Source organism: Pyrus communis, chromosome 7 (genome assembly GCF_041283825.1).
Source record: "Pyrus communis isolate YQ-2024b chromosome 7, ASM4128382v1, whole genome shotgun sequence".
Lineage (NCBI taxonomy): Eukaryota > Viridiplantae > Streptophyta > Magnoliopsida > Rosales > Rosaceae > Pyrus > Pyrus communis.
In genome coordinates, this window is record NC_142571.1 from 30,934,264 (window position 1) to 30,950,674 (window position 16,411).

Below are 16,411 nucleotides of genomic sequence, written 5' to 3' on the forward strand. Positions count from 1 at the left end.
ACTCAAAATGTTGTCAAACTGAACCGTGTCCATATCTAAAAAGAATAGCCCAAAGGAGAAAACGATGTGGCTAATTTGCGGCCCAAACCCAAATACTTGCGTGTGTAATGCACTTCCGTACCAGCCCTTCTCACGATAAGTAGTCAAGGGAAGAATGACAGTTAAAGGGAGGAAGATCGGACGCAGTATATAATGTGTTTTTTTGGCTATTTTCAAAGACCTGGGGGAAAAGTCAATGATCAATGTTGGACAAACAGGGTAAAAAATGCTTACATTGTTGGGATTGAAAGTCCGATAACATTTCTGCTCTGCTGAAGGAAAACGAAACCCAACAAGGAAAGGAAGAGCAAGAAAGAAGCAACGAAATCCGAAACGAAACGGAGATTTTCGAGTTAGAGAAGAAGCCATGAATCTGTTTAGGTTGGCTGGAGACATAACCCACTTGTTAAGCATATTGGTCCTGTTCCTCAAGATCCGCTCCACCAAATCTTGTGCAGGTATCAAAATGTTCAAATGTATATTTTAGCCGAGAGTTAGTGAATGGCATTAGCATGTATTGTGTCTCGTGTCCGCTTTGAATGAAGTAATGAAACTTGGACTACAGATATGTAATGCTGAAACTTGTAATCCCCAATTGATCGATTCTCGTTTCTTAAACATTTGTACTTTTAGAATTAGAAGGGTGACTTGCTACTTCGTTACTCATTTGAAATGTTCAGTTCTCTTTGTGATTGTTTTAATTATTGCTAATTTGCAAATGGTTTGATTAGTTCTTTTTTAACATCATTCATTCATGATGCTTATTCAGTTGCAATGGAGGATTCGTTAGCTTGAAAGTTTTGAATTTCTTCACATGCTGATGAACATATAGCTTTTCAATACTAATTTGATAGAGGAAAGAAGGTTCATCAGTTTCAAACACTCTTGGAACATTAATGTCAAAACTCAACTTTCTTAATTTTCTGAATTCCTTTGTAAACCTTTAAGTTAGTGATGGATTATGTAGGAGGGGCCAAAGGTCCACTTCCAACAACACCAACATTGTCCCAAACTTGGTAATTACCACCTGCACAATCCGTCAGGTGTGGGGTTTTATCACAAACGGCCTCGGTCTTAGTTGGAGTAGGGTTAGGGTATTTAAACTCTTCCTTTCTTTCTCTAGCCGATGTGGGATTTCAACAGATTATAGGTCGTTTGCAGAGCTAATTATTCCCATCTGCAAATGTAAATATACTACCTTGTTTAGTTGGTGGTTCTCCAGAAATGGAATGTTCGATCTGTTCCATGCCTCTCTTAAGTCTAATACTAGTTCACTTGCACCAGGAATTTCACTCAAAACTCAAGAACTCTATGCGTTGGTCTTTCTTACTCGATACCTTGACTTGATCGTCAAGTATTACTCAGTGTACAACACTCTGGGGAAGCTCATCTTTATCGGAACTTCTTTTGCCACGGTCTGGCACATGAGGTACCATAAAGTAGTGAAGCAAACCTACAACAAGGATCAAGATACTTTCAGACATTACTATCTCATACTTTTATCCTTGGGGCTGGCTCTTCTGATTCCGCGTGCTTTTACTGTAATTGAGGTACATTGCATTTATCTTACCCTTTCTTTTGCCTTAAGTTACCAGTTTTGTACGATGATGCTCCTTTTTACACCCGTCTGATTAGAACTTGATCTATTGTAATAGGTTCTGTGGGCATTTTCAATATATCTTGAAGCTGTGGCAATCTTACCACAGTTGGTATTACTGCAGAGGTCAAGAAACATTGACAACTTAACTGGAAATTATGTTTTCCTTCTCGGGTATGTTCCAACTCCGCTGAGGCAATGCATTTACTCATGATTCTCGGATTTCTGCTCATGTGATTATCTGTGGTGTTATTTTTGTTTGGTAACATTGTGCAGTGCTTATCGTTCTTTATATCTTGTCAACTGGATTTATCGTTTCTTCACAGAACTCCACAGAGTTCGCTGGATACGTAAGTTATCCTTACATATAGCTTCCACTTAATAATCTTTCAGTGCATTTTTAGCCAGAGTGAACTAATTTGTTGTAAAATGCCCAACACACAGCTTGGATTTCAGGCCTTGTTCAGACTGCTCTTTATGCTGATTTTTTCTACTACTATATCAAGAGGTAACTTTACTCGACTCTCTCGTCTCCCCATAAGAGTAGTTTGTATCATACCTGTGCGCCGAAACAAGAAATGTGAATACGGAGCAATGGCTTTGGTCTTGTAGCATATTTCCATACGCAGTGGTGTAACAAATTATGACACTAATTCGATGGTGACACAAATTATGATAATGAATCATCAACTTTGGTAGATGATGTTGTATTCTAATAACAAGCTGGTCTGCTTTTTCTTCAGCTGGAAGGAACACGAGGAGCTTAAGCTTCCCGCTTGACGTGGATCATTCTGGATGTGTAGTTTCCACCCCACTGGAAGGCAACAGAAGAGGAATGCATTATGCATACATACTTGAGGACATACAGAGCCAAAAGTTAACCATTGTTGTCACTGTTGGGGGATTTTCTCCACATTAATGGATTAGATCTGATAAGATCTTGTTAATTATTTACTAATTTAACGAACCACTCTCACCTGATCGTAAATAAATTAGATTTTTATTTGGTTGTCAATTTTGGAATGTGTATTATATTTCTCAGTATATATGTATAATATAACGATGTTGAAACATATACGTCACTTACGATATATCAGATCTCTATCAACATATTATATACCTCCATATTTCAAGGAAGAAACCAAGAGGGAACAAGTGTATTCTGGTCACTCTAAACCATACGCGGAAGGAGCGCAGGTTGATTTTGTTAAACACATAGAGATTGATGTTCCCTCAAAGTTGTTCTCTAAACCAAAATTTTAGGTAGGAGCTGATCAGAATTGGGAATGAGCTAATCCCATGTCAAGTTATAAGTCTTACAAATTACAAGCACGTTGCTGTTGAGAATAAGTTAAGGAAGGGAAGATAATTAAGATGGAAAGGATGCGCAAACTCTGTTGGTTTACTTTAGCTCTCCCTTTTGTTGGCAGCATTATCAGAAGCCGACGCCAAGCCCAGCTTCCAGAAAGGAAAAGTATCATGCTCTGTGGTCGAATACTGGTCTGCGAGTTCCCAAAGATCATGTTCTTTTATCCTACCAAATCCAAGACCATTCTCAGTGGGAAAAAGTGAACTTGAGGTATGCGTAAACAACGAAGTTTCTGCTAATAGCTGCAACACCACTAAAACTGGAGCAGCACTATTAATGTTGCGCTCTGGTCCTGGCACCCACAACACAGCCTCTGAGACCAAGTACTTGACTGCCACACCGCATGCAATCTCCGACACTGCAGACAAGTTCACAATCATACGCATGGGTTGTTGCAATTCTTCCACTCCCAAAGGGGAAGGCAATATTAAGTCTCCGGTGCCTGAGGCAGTGATTACTGGAAACATAACTGTTGCAGCTACTTCCATTTTCTGGTTTGTTATGGGATTGGGTGCCACAGCATCCAAGTCCAGGCTGATCTGTCCTCCGTTGACAGTAGCAAACATCACCAGCACGCGACAGCGGAGTTGGATTTCTTTGCTCATTTCTTATGTTTGGGATCTCCGGGGTTTATTTCAGTGTGAAGAAACATAAGTTCATTAATCTCAAAGCCAAGTTCTTCCGAAAAATGGAGGTTTATTATTAGAGCAGCACATTTCTTCACATGGAAGCCCAAAAATTTTTACATCCGAAGAGCTAAAGGTGGCTGCTGACCATTACAACCAGATTCACACTTTTAGTCCAGTAGAGAGTGGACAGGTTCACAAAGGACTTTTGTCAAACGGTGCGATTATGGCCATAACGGAAACAGTAGTGCAGGAGGGCCAAATCGGGCGTTTTATAAATGAGATTGTCACTCTTACCAAAATCAACCATGAAAATGTGGTTAAGTTCTTGGGCTGCTGTTTAGAGACTGAAGCACTCATGTTGGTCTATGTACTCGCCTGCAACGAGACCTTGTTTGACTACATTCATCATGTTAATGGGAAAAAAAGCATTGCCTTGGCATATTCTTTTAAAGATAGCCTCAGAATCTGCTGCTGCTCTTGCTTATCTGCATTCTGCAGCAGAGACATCAAAACCAATGATCATTCATGGAAATGTCAACTCTTCCAACATATTATTAAGTGATTGTTTTGTGGCCAAGGTCTTCGGTTTTGGATCTTCCAGGTTGGTCCGGGTCCCTAGTAATGAATCCCAGATGAACACATTGGTACAGCAGACAGTTGGTTATCTAGACCCCGAATATCTCCAAACAGGCCAGTTGACAGATAAGAGTGATGTTTATAGCTTCGGAGTCGTCTTATTAGAAATTTTGACGGGAGAGATGCCATTGTCCTTTAACAGACCAGAAAACCGGAGAATCATAACATCCCATTTCGTTTCTTCTGTAGAACAAAATGACATCTTTCAGATCGTTGTGCCACTAGTAAACGAGGGTAACAGAGAGCAACTCAGAGCAGTTGCAGAGCCTGCAAAGAGTTGCCTCAAGTTGAGTAGTGCCGAAAGGCCCGCGATGGAAGAAGTGGCAGGGGAATTGAGGAGGTTGTGTGGCAGCACACATTCTTCCTAAGCTAGTTCACGCCGACAACTATTGAAAGTATATGTTTTGGCCAATGATCTAATGGTTAAAACTTCAGAGTATAAACCCACTAGAGTTGTTTTAGATAATCCATTGCGTATGGGCTGTGGCTGTCAGCTTTGTTTCTTTTTCGTGAACCATGTATATTTGAAAGTTGAACCAATCTTTGAAAATAAGGCAAAGTAAATTTTAATTTTAGTGCTAATTCAACGCGCATTGATCGTCATTTTTTTTATGGAAGATTTTCATCTTGTTCTTCAGTCGTCGACGGCCACCAAGTTGGTGACAATACAAAACCAGGTAAATTTTTATGACATTAATATCCTGGGCAAGGCCACTGCCAGTCAGAGTTCCTAGTACAAAATGGTATTGAAGGACTAACTAAATGTAGTCCAAATTTATTGCCATGAACAAGTTCAACAATAGAGTACTACAAACCAACGGAAGATAAACTATGAACACTATTTTATTAAACATAAAACAAATAATTAGGATTGCCGAGACGGCTACAAACTGAAGCTACATATATAACATTATATATATAGTGAAAACTAAAGCAAACTCAAGTCTTAACGCGGGTAAGAAACTATAATATCCTTAGCCCACAAGAAATCATAAATAATAATACTTTTTATTAAATAATTTTCTAACAGAATCCAGCTTGAATGCTTTATAACCGTTTTTAACATGGAGGCATTCCTTGTGGCGGAGGTAACATTTGCTCTCCTGGGCCCTTTCCATTTTTCACTATGAACGTCACGTCCATGCCCCATGACATATGTCGATCCAGATGACAGTGCATAAACCAAACGCCTGCACACAACAAGAAGAAGAACAACAATTTACATGATCTAATTATCATTCATTAATATATAACGAATTAGGGGCTGTTAACTAAAACTGGAAACTGGAAAATGATATGGTTATTATCAAACAGCACTAGAGATGATGAACGTCTTCAGTAATTACGTACCAGGATTGTTTGCCCTGAATCTAATGGTAGTCCAACCATTAATAGGGACAGCGATGGTGTTTTGAAGAGGAGGATCAACAAGATTATATGTCAAAGGGTCCTTGTCCTTGTCAAAATTCCCAAGCCCCCGTCCCACAACGTAGAAACTGAATCCGTGGAGATGCATCGGATGGTCATCTCCTCCGAACAAATTTGTCCCCTGAAACACAATTTCCACAGTTGAGTTGTACTCCAGTATCTTCACCTCCGTCCCTTGCTTCGGCGTCTGTAGGTACAACGGCAAGTCCTGAGCTGTAAAATTAAACAGCAAGGGCGGGGAATTTGGAAAGCGAGTTCCAAATGCCCCATTGACATGGAAATAGTAAGCTTGCAATATGTCAATGGTAGGGTCGACAAGGCTAATGTTGTTGATACTCGAGGCAAAACGTGCCCCATTAGGCCCAGTACATGAATTAGTCGGGCAGGGTAGTGTGTTGATGGATAGTGTAAAAAACAAATGAGTTGTTATGTTGTGTGGCACGTCAACAGGGTGGTTTTTATCAGCCAAGCTTTTGAGTTTACTGGTAAAGTGAACTGATGCGTTGGTGTCGTTATGGGAAGGAAGATATGGCAACGAAGTAGGGGTTGAACTAGAATTTCTGTTGTATCGGAGTAATGCGGTGGTGGTTGTGTTGTCGTAGGGAATTCTAGCCGAGGCAACATAGGCTTTAGCAGCAATGTAGTAGTTGTTAGGGCTTTGGTCGGCATTTAACAAGAGATCAATAGTTTGCCCGGGAGATATGGTTACATAATCTGTTGAAAATGGCTTGGTGTATTTAGCATCTGAGCCTACAACCGTGACGTTGTGATTGGCAATGGCGAAAAACATCATCTCCTGCACGGCAGAGTTGATTAGTCTGAGCAGGTAGGTTTTGCCGTAATCAACTGTGAGCTTGAATGTGTCTGGTTTTGAGCAAGGATAGAGATCGCCGGGTTGACCATTGATGAGGTAAGCATTTGAATTATTAGGGTCCCCTCCACTTTGAATCGTTTCATCGTAAAGTTGTCCAATATCTTCCTTCCACCACTCTCCTACAATTTTCAAATTAACGATTTGCAGAAAAATAAGGATGGTAATTTGGAAATATTTATATAGAAATCACTTATGTTCATAAGCTCTTTTACAAGAAATCCTTTCATTCGAACACATCGAAATTCTTAATTAATATAAGTAAAAGTAAAAAATTCACAAAAAAAACCTTTTAACTTTAGCAACCAATGTTGTCACAAGCGTTTTTAGTTATTGAAAAGCACTAGCTATCTTATAAGTGGTTTTGGGATAGAAGATTGAATTGATTTGCATACCCAAGATGATTGGTAATTCTGCGTGAGGCTTGGTAAAAGGGTAAGTGGCTCCCTTCTTGGGGTATATAACCATAGCACCGTGGACGGTGGCTCGATCCCACTCGCTGTGAGCATGCCACCATAGGGTCCCTTCCTCTGAGGAAAATATAATGGTTTGGGTAAACCTAGCTCCTGGTTGAATAGGACATTGCGTGATGTAATCGGGACCATCCGACCATGGGTTCCTCGGTTGCTTAACTCCATGCCTGAAATATAGATGGATCAGAATTGTATTGGTGTCATGAAAATAAATAAAAGCCGCGTGAGATTACATGCACTGTATAAAGTTGATGAATTACCAATGGATGGTAATGTTACGATTGCCCTTGTTATAGACATCCACTATGATAGTATCTCCAGCACGAGCATACAATGTTGGTCCCGGAAACTGACCGTTTACAGTCAAGATATTTTTTGTGCTACACAATCGTTTGTATGAAGTTTCTTCTACCTACAATTAATTTTTGCAAACAAACAGAAGATATCATCAATTCATTAATATTTTTGAAATCAGCATACATGATGCATGCATGAATAATATATGTATAATTATAGCCATGCATGCATGCAATTCATACATATGCATCAGAATTTAAAACTGAACTGCAAACAAACGCAAGATATGAGTTCATTAATATTTTTGAAATCAGCATACATGCATGAGCATCGTTTATAAAGTGTATATACATATATATCACACACACAGATATATATATATATATATATATGTATGCATGTAAAACTATAGGCATGCATGCATGATGCATGCAATTCATACATATGCATCAGAATTTAGAACTGAACTGCATCGAGATTAAGGAAATAATGAGCAGGTAATTACCACAAAAGTGTAACGAGGAGACGAAGCTTGGCAATGGAAGATGCCAACAGTAGACAATAGCAAGCCCACTACAAGTTGCAAGCTAATTAAAATATTCATGTTGATCGACTACGATATTGATGATTGCTTTCCGATCGATCGTCTTATAGCTGTATCTGTTACTACTACTAGTGATGATCACGGATTCACAGGAGTTCTGTAACTAGTCTCTGTATTTCTGTTTATGACTGATGCAGTTCGCAGGAGTTGAGGACGGACATATATAGGGTTGAGGTTGAGAAGTCACATCAAGGTTGATTTGGACAAGCCCAGACGGCGAAGATCCATTAGAGGACTTGTAAAAGTCAGTCTTGTGTCCTGATCCATCTTAAGAAGAGAAATACAACTTTTTAAACTGTTTGACCATTATTCAATTATTAATTGAGAATTTTAACGAAATACATCTAGTACCGTTTATTTTAACGAAAAATCATATTTTTACACTACAAAATCAATCATGATACTATTCACTTTACCCTTTATTTTGTCCTTATCGTTAAGACTCATAGTTTTCAAGCCATTTTTATTAGTTTTCCTTTATTAATTAATATCTATCTGATGTCAAAAATGGATTTGGATCCCATCGATCCAAATGGTGGGAATCATAGAAATCCTTACATCTTAATCATTCATTGTACATTGTGCGGTTAGAAATTATTTGAATTTTTTATTTAAAATTAAAATCAAATAGTACATGACAAAACTGACTGCACGATGTACGATGAATAGTTAGGATGTAAGGATTCCTATGATCCCCACAAAGAGGATTCGGAGAGGATCCTCATCTGTAAAAAATGATCATATATATGAAGATTTTTTTAGTATGCCTAAAACACGACCATGTACATCAAGTGTTATAGACTCACAATACAAATGGCTGGTTTTTTTTTTTTTTTTTAAGTATGCAATCATTTGTATTATGACACTTGCGTACTAGGTCATGTTCCCAGCACACTGGAAAATATTCTCCATATATAGGGTTTCATACCTAACAAATTTGTTAAGAAAACATAATCAATTTAGTTAACACTCGATGAAGAAGAAGAATACGAATATGATACAAATATGATGATTCAAATAAAACCTGATAAACGAGATTTGAGCAATCAACGCAAATTGCAGCATGCCAAACCAAGCAGTCCTACGGCATTGATTTCTTTGAAAACAAGAATAATAACAAGGGAAGGTCAATTGTTGCGGGCATGGTTTGGTTTAGGTCACGAATCAGCCAAAAACAGTGCCAACCTTCTACGCCAATGATTACTAGAGATCAAAGATCAATAAGGTCAAGGACCACTCGAACATTCTGATGTGGAGGAGAAATTCTCTTTTGTAACTACTTTATAGTTTTTGTGGAGGAGAAATATTCTTTTGTAACTATTTTATAATTTTAGTAACGTCTTGTTCAAAAAGTGTATGCATCCAAATTCCAATAAAAAAATTCCCACACGTGGTGAAATGGTTGAAGGAGACTCTCTGCGTGGAGGTGGTGATGACTGGCTATTGCATCTTATAGGATTTTGATTAGTTTCGTTCCGTGGAATGCAAGCAAATATGCAACATTTAATGCAACCCCTACAAAAATCTAGAGGGCGTTACGTATGGAGCAAGCTACTATTTTATTATTTTACGGTATTGGTAAATGTTATAAGTAGAAAACGATAAGAAAATTCTTTTTCAACAAGAGGAAAAGAGTGTAACTTGTACAATAATATGCTCAAACTCCAGTTATTCACTCATCCCTAACCTATTTTTCTCATCCCTTGTTATCCACATATATTGTGTCATACAATATAGCTAAAGTTATGCCATGTCTACGAATCAACCCGATCTTCATGACGTCCACAGTCTGAAACAGACGAACAAGCTGCGACACTCTTTCCTTTGCCATCCAAAGATGCCGTTGTTGGACCCATGTCCACACTTTCATTTGGTTTTGGTTTCTGTAAAACTTGGAGCTGATTCTGCAGCATCTGTACAATAAAAGCAGTTACTAAGCAGGAGAAATCAGGGGTAACGACCACGAGATCACAACAAAAGTTATTCATCTTCTCTTTAATACCTCAATCTGGTGCTGAAGAAGCTTTTTCTGGGCCTCCAGCCGAGAAGCTGTCAGATTTGGATCGCTGCCCAACCTCTCCCCATAGGCCACGTTGGCTCCGGGGACAAACATGTAAGGTGGAAACTGAGAGAAGGACAAGTTTGCAGCTCCACCTTGGGCTGCAAGTTGTGGCAGTGATTGTCCAATAGAAGATTCTCCACTAGATTCAGTATTAGAGGAGTAGTCAGCCGTATGTCTTTGAACCTGAGGAATTGCCGTATATCCAGGAGACCTGCATACAAGAGGGCATAGTTTGTAAGGCTCTGGCATGCAGCATTCTATGCAGTGCAACATATTCAAATTATATGCATCAAGCACACTCTCACAAGCAACCTAGAAATAAATTAAAATACAATGGACACATATGATCACTCCACCAATAAAAATGTAAACCTTAACTTAGGATACAGGTGTCATTACCATACTAGTCTGTTTGCAGAAGGATATACATAAGACTTCTCATATATTGATGCAGCAGCAGCAGCAGCTCGGAGCCTGGCTTCATGTTGGCTCACATTATCACCAGCAACTCCACCACCCTGAGCCGTTGTGCCTGCCCATGTTCCCAATTAAAATCATCAGTCAACTCACTTCAATTTTATACTGAACAAAAGATCAGAGTCTCAAATGATCAAAATAGATTATATAAACAAAGAGCATGAAATCCAACTGGCATTATATCGGTGCCTTCGTTTTTCTTTACCCTCAATAATTATCTTATATAAAGGAAAAGGAAATGTAAGTTCTGAAATTAAAAACTACAAAGTTCTTTTCCTTTAATAACCAAATATCAGACCTTATGGTTGTCACACAGAAACTAAAAGATACAACACAAATTGCACTGCTCAGAAGTTTACCCTGTTGGTGAGCATCTGACTGTGAACCCCTCTGTCCAGCTGTACCAGTTCCACTGTCAGGAGGTACAACTAGGGCTCTGCAAGTAGGGCAGGTATGCTGTCGCTCTAACCATGATCGAAGGCAAGCGACATGAAAAAGGTGTCCACATAATAGTTTCTTGGCTGTTGTCATCTCTTCACGGCAAATGATACAAGTTGCATCACTTCTGCATATTGATCATCAACAACTAAGACTCCAATATGCAGAATTTGATAATTACAACACTTGAAACTAATTAGACTTTAAACTTACGCATTAAGCTCTTCAGGCGTAGCATCTGGGAATCGATCATTCATGTTTGATGTGAGCTTTCGATAACGAATATAATCAGCAATGCGAATCTTAAAATTCCTAAATGTTTCATAGAGCTCACGTATCAAGTGCAATGGCACACCATAGTACCTGGGATGGGACAATACTCCACGTCAATCAAGAAAGAATAACCTCAGCTTATTCACGTCAACAAGCAAAATTCTCCATATGCTTAAAATTTAAATTGGTAGGATTTTGGTCCAACTATTGTATCATATTCTAACTTCATGTCCACAGCTTCTCTGCCACTACGGAGCCAAACAAGTTGCATTCAACACAGATTGAGCCCAACATGTACTCCAAATTGTGTCATATTTAGCAAAAAAAAATTCTGTGTAAGCAACTTATCTAAACCTAAAGATAAACAGAATACTCACGTGAAAATCACAAGGAAGAAGCACAAATACAGAGACAAGTGAAGCAAGTCCCGAATAAGTTCCAAGTAGAACGTGTAGACAGGCTTCTTCTCCCATTGTCCCTCCATAAGCATGTCAGTAACATAGAAAACATATTTCACAAATGTTGACACTGTTGTTGTTGCTAGTATCATGTACCTGAGATACAAAATCATGGACATTGTTAAAATAAGAAAGACTGAAGAATGCAGAAATTCATGACTTGTCCATATTATTGGCTTTTCATATCTAATGCTTTCTGTATAATCCCATCACAACTATTAGTTCTCCCCTATTGCCTTTCGTACTCGACATAAATCATTCAATGCACCTTCATATCATTCGCCCTATCAACCACTTTCCACAACAACATAATAGACTTGCTCCACTCATTTCCAATATAATGAAGCTTAATGCAATATTAACTATCAGATTAAAAAATGCCTAAGTGATCTAAGTTTGATCAAATAAAATGTAGCATGTTCCAAAATGCAAACAAAAAGAATCAGAAATACAAAGCATTAAGATGGATCACTTACTCGAACGAAAAGAAGAGGGAAACCGAGGCCTTTTGTGTCCTTATCAAGTTGCTAATTGAACTGTACAAAAAGAGACTATCTAGAACAAGCAAGAAACCCAAAAAGGAGACAATTCGAACATGAGACAGCATGGGCACAGACGGAGTAGTCTCGATGTACTCAACCCTCTTCTGAGCCAACCAATGCAAAGCCTTGATCAACAACAGAGCCGTAACCATAGCAAGAAACAAGACCGAAAAGTCCTGCCTGAAAATAGTGATGGCAAAGAGGATTTCCATGACTTCCCGCCACGACTGCTCATTAAGCCTCTCAACCTCGGCTTCCCGGAGTGATCCAAGGAAGAGCTTTTTAGTCAATTGCCACATAGTACACATAATGACCAGACCCATGTTGAGAAGCAACACCAAGCTGATCTTCGACGTCGACAAATACACCATTGCCGGATAAAACTGGCCTCTACTGCTAAATGCATGATAAACAATCGCTAGGGTTGCTACCAAACTAATCCCGGCATAGGTTTGCAGCTTCATCATTTTCCTCAAAACTAATCGATGAGGTTGCTCTTACAGGCCAACTATTGACCAGTTTCCGATTCGGTTTCCGAACAGATTCAGATTAAATAATGTTACAGTGCCATCAAGGTGACACCTAGAAATTCAAACAACACAAATGAAAATCCTCAAATGAACCCTAAATCCGAAGCAAATATTAAAAATCGGAAATTGGAAAGCAATTTTGAGAAAGTAAATAATAATTTCATCTTAACAAATGAGAATTCATAGAAAAATTGAAGCAACTGAGAGTACCTGTGAGAAGCTCGCTCTGTGGAAGTTTTGGGTTTTGTGCTGTTTCTTCTTCTTCCTCCCGGCTTTTATTTTTTCAGACAAACAAAAAAAATGCTATCAGGCCAACAAAAAAATGGAAAACAAAAATGATGTAGGTTAACCAATGATTAATTGCCACGTGTGAAGGACTCAAACAGCACCCAATCCGAGTTTATTTTTTCTTTCCGACCCGACGTAAATCCGAGCCCGTCAAAGATTAGCAACGGGCTGAGATCGAGAGCCTGGCCCGGCCCGCCTATCTTGTGTGCTTGCCCAAATCTGCGAGAAATACAGAGCGAGCTAGAGAGAGAGAGAGAGAAATGGCGACGGTGGTGAAGATCGTCGTGAAGGCGATCAGAGAGAGAGGTCTCCGCAGCTACTTAAAGGAGCTCAAGGAGGATGGCTTCTTGTATGTTCTCTCTATCTTTAGCTTTTTGAATTGATTGATTTATTCATTTTTGTTAATGTAATGCTTTGGGGGATGTCAAAGATCTAAAATTTGCTTCTGCAACGTATATGATTGGATGCCAAGAGCATCGTTGGTGTTTTTCTTATTCCAACTAGTGTTTCTGAATCCAATTTGTCCACCTTGGTACCTGATAAATCAAACTGGGATGGCAAATCAGATTTTGAATTTTCGATTTTGGTTTTGGGTTTTTCTTATTTTTGCTGCATAAAAAAAAAGCAATAATTTTTGGGAGTTCGAACTTCGAAAGGTGCTGAAGCAAACAGGTGTTGAGCTGGGTGGGTTGAGATAATTTTGTTGCTCTGTTCTCTAATGATAATCTGTTGGCTTGGTAGGAAAATGTAGGAAAGAAAACAAATGAAAAGCTAAAACATTTGTCATAAAGTTTTACTCTTTCGCGCTCAGGGACGATATCTTTTGCTATAATTGTAGTTTTGGGATTTGGAGCATTTTCTGATGTACAGGGTTCACTGAGATGTCTTTTAGTAGCTCGCTGAATGGCTCTTAAATTGCGTTTTTTGGTTTCGTATCCTATATCGTTGATTCTTTATACTGTGCTGACTGTTTATACTATTCCAAATCTTGCAGAAACTGTATTTTCGATGGAAACCTTACGTAAGTTACATTACTTCCCTCATACTTGATTTTCTTAACAAACGAGCATAAGTGCAGTGTTTACATTATATTTGGAATTTTAGTTCTTTTGAATGTAAGGTCTCGTCAAAGTCATGTTTGTTAAAATAACCTAAGTTATGTGCCCATTCAACAGACTATCCCATCTTTGTTAAAGTTTAAGGTGTTTAGTGAATTCTACGTCACAGAAATTTATTTGGTATTATACTCGAAGGAGAACATAAAACATCGAATAGTGACTGGTAGGCTAGTTAGAATTTGTAAGGATTAGTTCATAATTCTGGAAGTTTGATACGGTTAATGGTTTCTCTTTTCTAAAGAAGGCTATCTGAATTAATATTGAAATGAGGGAATACTTTTGCTTCCTTGTGGTTTTCAGGTTTTAATTGTGTTGGAATATTTTAGTCATTTTTGTTTCTCTAGTTTATCTAACAAATTTTATTTGATTCGTATAGGCAAACTAAGATCCACAATATTGGGGCGAGGCTTGTAGGTGTTGATCAAATTGGCAATAAATATTATGAGAAGCTTGACACTCAATATGGTTAGTGTTTTCTACATTTCACCCAGCCTTTCTTACTGTAGCAATAAGAATATTAGTTCTTTACTGCACACTGGAGTTGTGCCGTTGGTGTCAATTAGCATTTCCAAGCACAAGCCATATTCAAATCATGATACAATTCTTGATCGTATGTATCATTTCAAATCTTAATTCCTTATTACTAAGTTTATGAAAGAATGTAAAGAAATAATTTTAGTTTCCTAGGAAGTGTGCAAATTCCTCTTCCTGGTGATACAATTGGTCCCATATTTCTCTGTAAGAATGTAAGCAAATTACTGGTGGGGGTTGGCCAAGCAATTGAACACTGCTTATTTAGATGCTTACATGCCTTGGTGCATATGATTTCACCACATCCATGTGAGTTGCCGCCATGAGTTATATAGGACTGTTCTCATTTTCCTCTTTGATGCATTGGGAATGTGCCATTGTTTAAAGTTTTGCATTGCTTCAAGGTTATTGTGGTAGGTATGCTCATTGCTCACAGCTTACTAGTTGATTGGAGGAATTTTACAGGAAGACACAGATGGGTTGAATATGCAGAGAAAAGTCGCTATAACGCTTCTCAAGTACCACCAGAATGGCACGGTTGGCTGCACTACATAACCGATCATACGGGAGATGAGGCAAGTCCTGCTTCCTTTTTAGATATTTGATCGCGTATGCTGTGAAAAAACTTGTTACATGTAGCTTACAAACAAATGAATTCCTGTTGCAGCTTTTGATGCTAAAACCAAAGAGGTACAGCATTGAACACAAAGAGAATTTCACCGGGGAGGGTGATGAGTTTATTTACCATTCCAAAGGGCACAGCCTCAATCCGGGGCAGAGAGACTGGACCAGGTACCAACCTTGGGAACCAGCCAAGAAGGAGTGAGTTGTTTCTATGGCATGTGCGTGCTCGAACTTGAAAAAATTCGGCAGTATTGTGCTGTGTATTCCATTCGGTTAATAAATGGCATGTGAATCATTTGATAGCTGTGAATCCTTTGGATTGCTTGCTGTACGGAAATAACAGTCCCGAACTTCGTAGTTTAATGAAATGCTGGTATTTTGATTTGTTGAGGGTAAATTATCTCAGTTCAAATCTAAAGGGTTGTGTTTCACAGTAAGAGTAGGAGCAATCTCCACTCGGTGGTTTTCTCGAGGCATGAAAGGGTACGCTGTTAGAGTGAAACAGACAGTTATATAAAGGGAAGTTGAGATCATATTTGGATCTATGTATGCGGAGTTGATAGACCTGGAAATCCGAGCCGTTCAAGAGAGGGAGATACACGCCGTTCAAGGGTTTTGGTTTTGTGCAAGGTGGACCAGAGGGTTTGGTTTTGTGTAAGGAAAGCTAGTGGAATAGGTTATTGAGGGCGCATGATTTAAATTGAGTGGTTCAAATTTTCCGGTCTGTCGGTTTCGGACACAGATCGAGAGAGGATCTCTTTCTATAAACGGCTTGCTTACATACAAAGAATAAATTTAAAATGAATGAAAAAGTATGTGGATCACACATTGATTCGTAATATGGTAAAAAGAAGAGTGTTCTTTGTGATTTACTTAGATATCTCTTTTTTTCATTTTTTTTATACCGATTTATGGCTCCTCCGATCATTTTAAGTAAGTAAATATGGCAAAAAGATTTCTCTGAATTTTATTGAGGGGAGTGAATGGACCGGAGAGTGGAGAACTCACACTCACCACGAGTTGGCCTAACAAGCCAGTGAAGGAGAAGCTTACTAGTCGAAATGGTCGCGTTTTGATTAAGTAATGACGTGGTATAATAACGAACCATGTAAGTCCAACTTCCGCTA

The 16,411-nt window shown here is 38.7% G+C and overlaps 4 protein-coding genes and 1 pseudogene across 4 annotated transcripts; 3 read left to right on the plus strand and 2 right to left on the minus strand.

The window, feature by feature from the left end:
- Positions 1-194: 194 nt before the first annotated feature.
- Positions 195-2,651, plus strand: LOC137735045 (ER lumen protein-retaining receptor). Its single transcript, XM_068474404.2, has 6 exons — positions 195-497; positions 1,324-1,589; positions 1,695-1,810; positions 1,913-1,986; positions 2,081-2,144; positions 2,380-2,651. Exons 1-6 carry the CDS (start codon positions 407-409, stop codon positions 2,414-2,416), a joined length of 648 nt encoding a protein of 215 aa, XP_068330505.2. The 5' UTR covers positions 195-406; the 3' UTR covers positions 2,417-2,651.
- Positions 2,652-3,389: 738 nt separating this feature from the next.
- Positions 3,390-4,712, plus strand: LOC148696062 (wall-associated receptor kinase-like 22 pseudogene; annotated as a pseudogene).
- A 299-nt stretch (positions 4,713-5,011) lies between these two features.
- Positions 5,012-9,196, minus strand: LOC137734121 (laccase-15). Its single transcript, XM_068473409.2, has 6 exons — positions 8,968-9,196; positions 7,845-8,210; positions 7,303-7,454; positions 6,965-7,209; positions 5,621-6,691; positions 5,012-5,460 (listed from the first exon to the last, which is right to left on the minus strand). Exons 2-6 carry the CDS (start codon positions 7,941-7,943, stop codon positions 5,330-5,332), a joined length of 1,698 nt encoding a protein of 565 aa, XP_068329510.2. The 5' UTR covers positions 7,944-8,210; positions 8,968-9,196; the 3' UTR covers positions 5,012-5,329.
- A 339-nt stretch (positions 9,197-9,535) lies between these two features.
- LOC137734710 (ERAD-associated E3 ubiquitin-protein ligase HRD1B-like) lies at positions 9,536-13,157 on the minus strand. Its single transcript, XM_068473974.2, has 8 exons — positions 12,934-13,157; positions 12,128-12,775; positions 11,571-11,747; positions 11,134-11,283; positions 10,842-11,047; positions 10,405-10,537; positions 9,946-10,216; positions 9,536-9,856 (listed from the first exon to the last, which is right to left on the minus strand). The coding sequence occupies exons 2-8, from the start codon at positions 12,658-12,660 to the stop codon at positions 9,698-9,700; spliced, it is 1,629 nt and encodes a 542-aa protein (XP_068330075.2). The 5' UTR covers positions 12,661-12,775; positions 12,934-13,157; the 3' UTR covers positions 9,536-9,697.
- Positions 13,158-13,252: 95 nt separating this feature from the next.
- On the plus strand, positions 13,253-15,668 carry LOC137735059 (putative NADH dehydrogenase [ubiquinone] 1 alpha subcomplex subunit 12). Its single transcript, XM_068474423.2, has 5 exons — positions 13,253-13,360; positions 14,006-14,032; positions 14,506-14,594; positions 15,126-15,235; positions 15,328-15,668. Exons 1-5 carry the CDS (start codon positions 13,272-13,274, stop codon positions 15,484-15,486), a joined length of 474 nt encoding a protein of 157 aa, XP_068330524.2. The 5' UTR covers positions 13,253-13,271; the 3' UTR covers positions 15,487-15,668.
- The last annotated feature ends 743 nt before the right edge of the window (positions 15,669-16,411 follow it).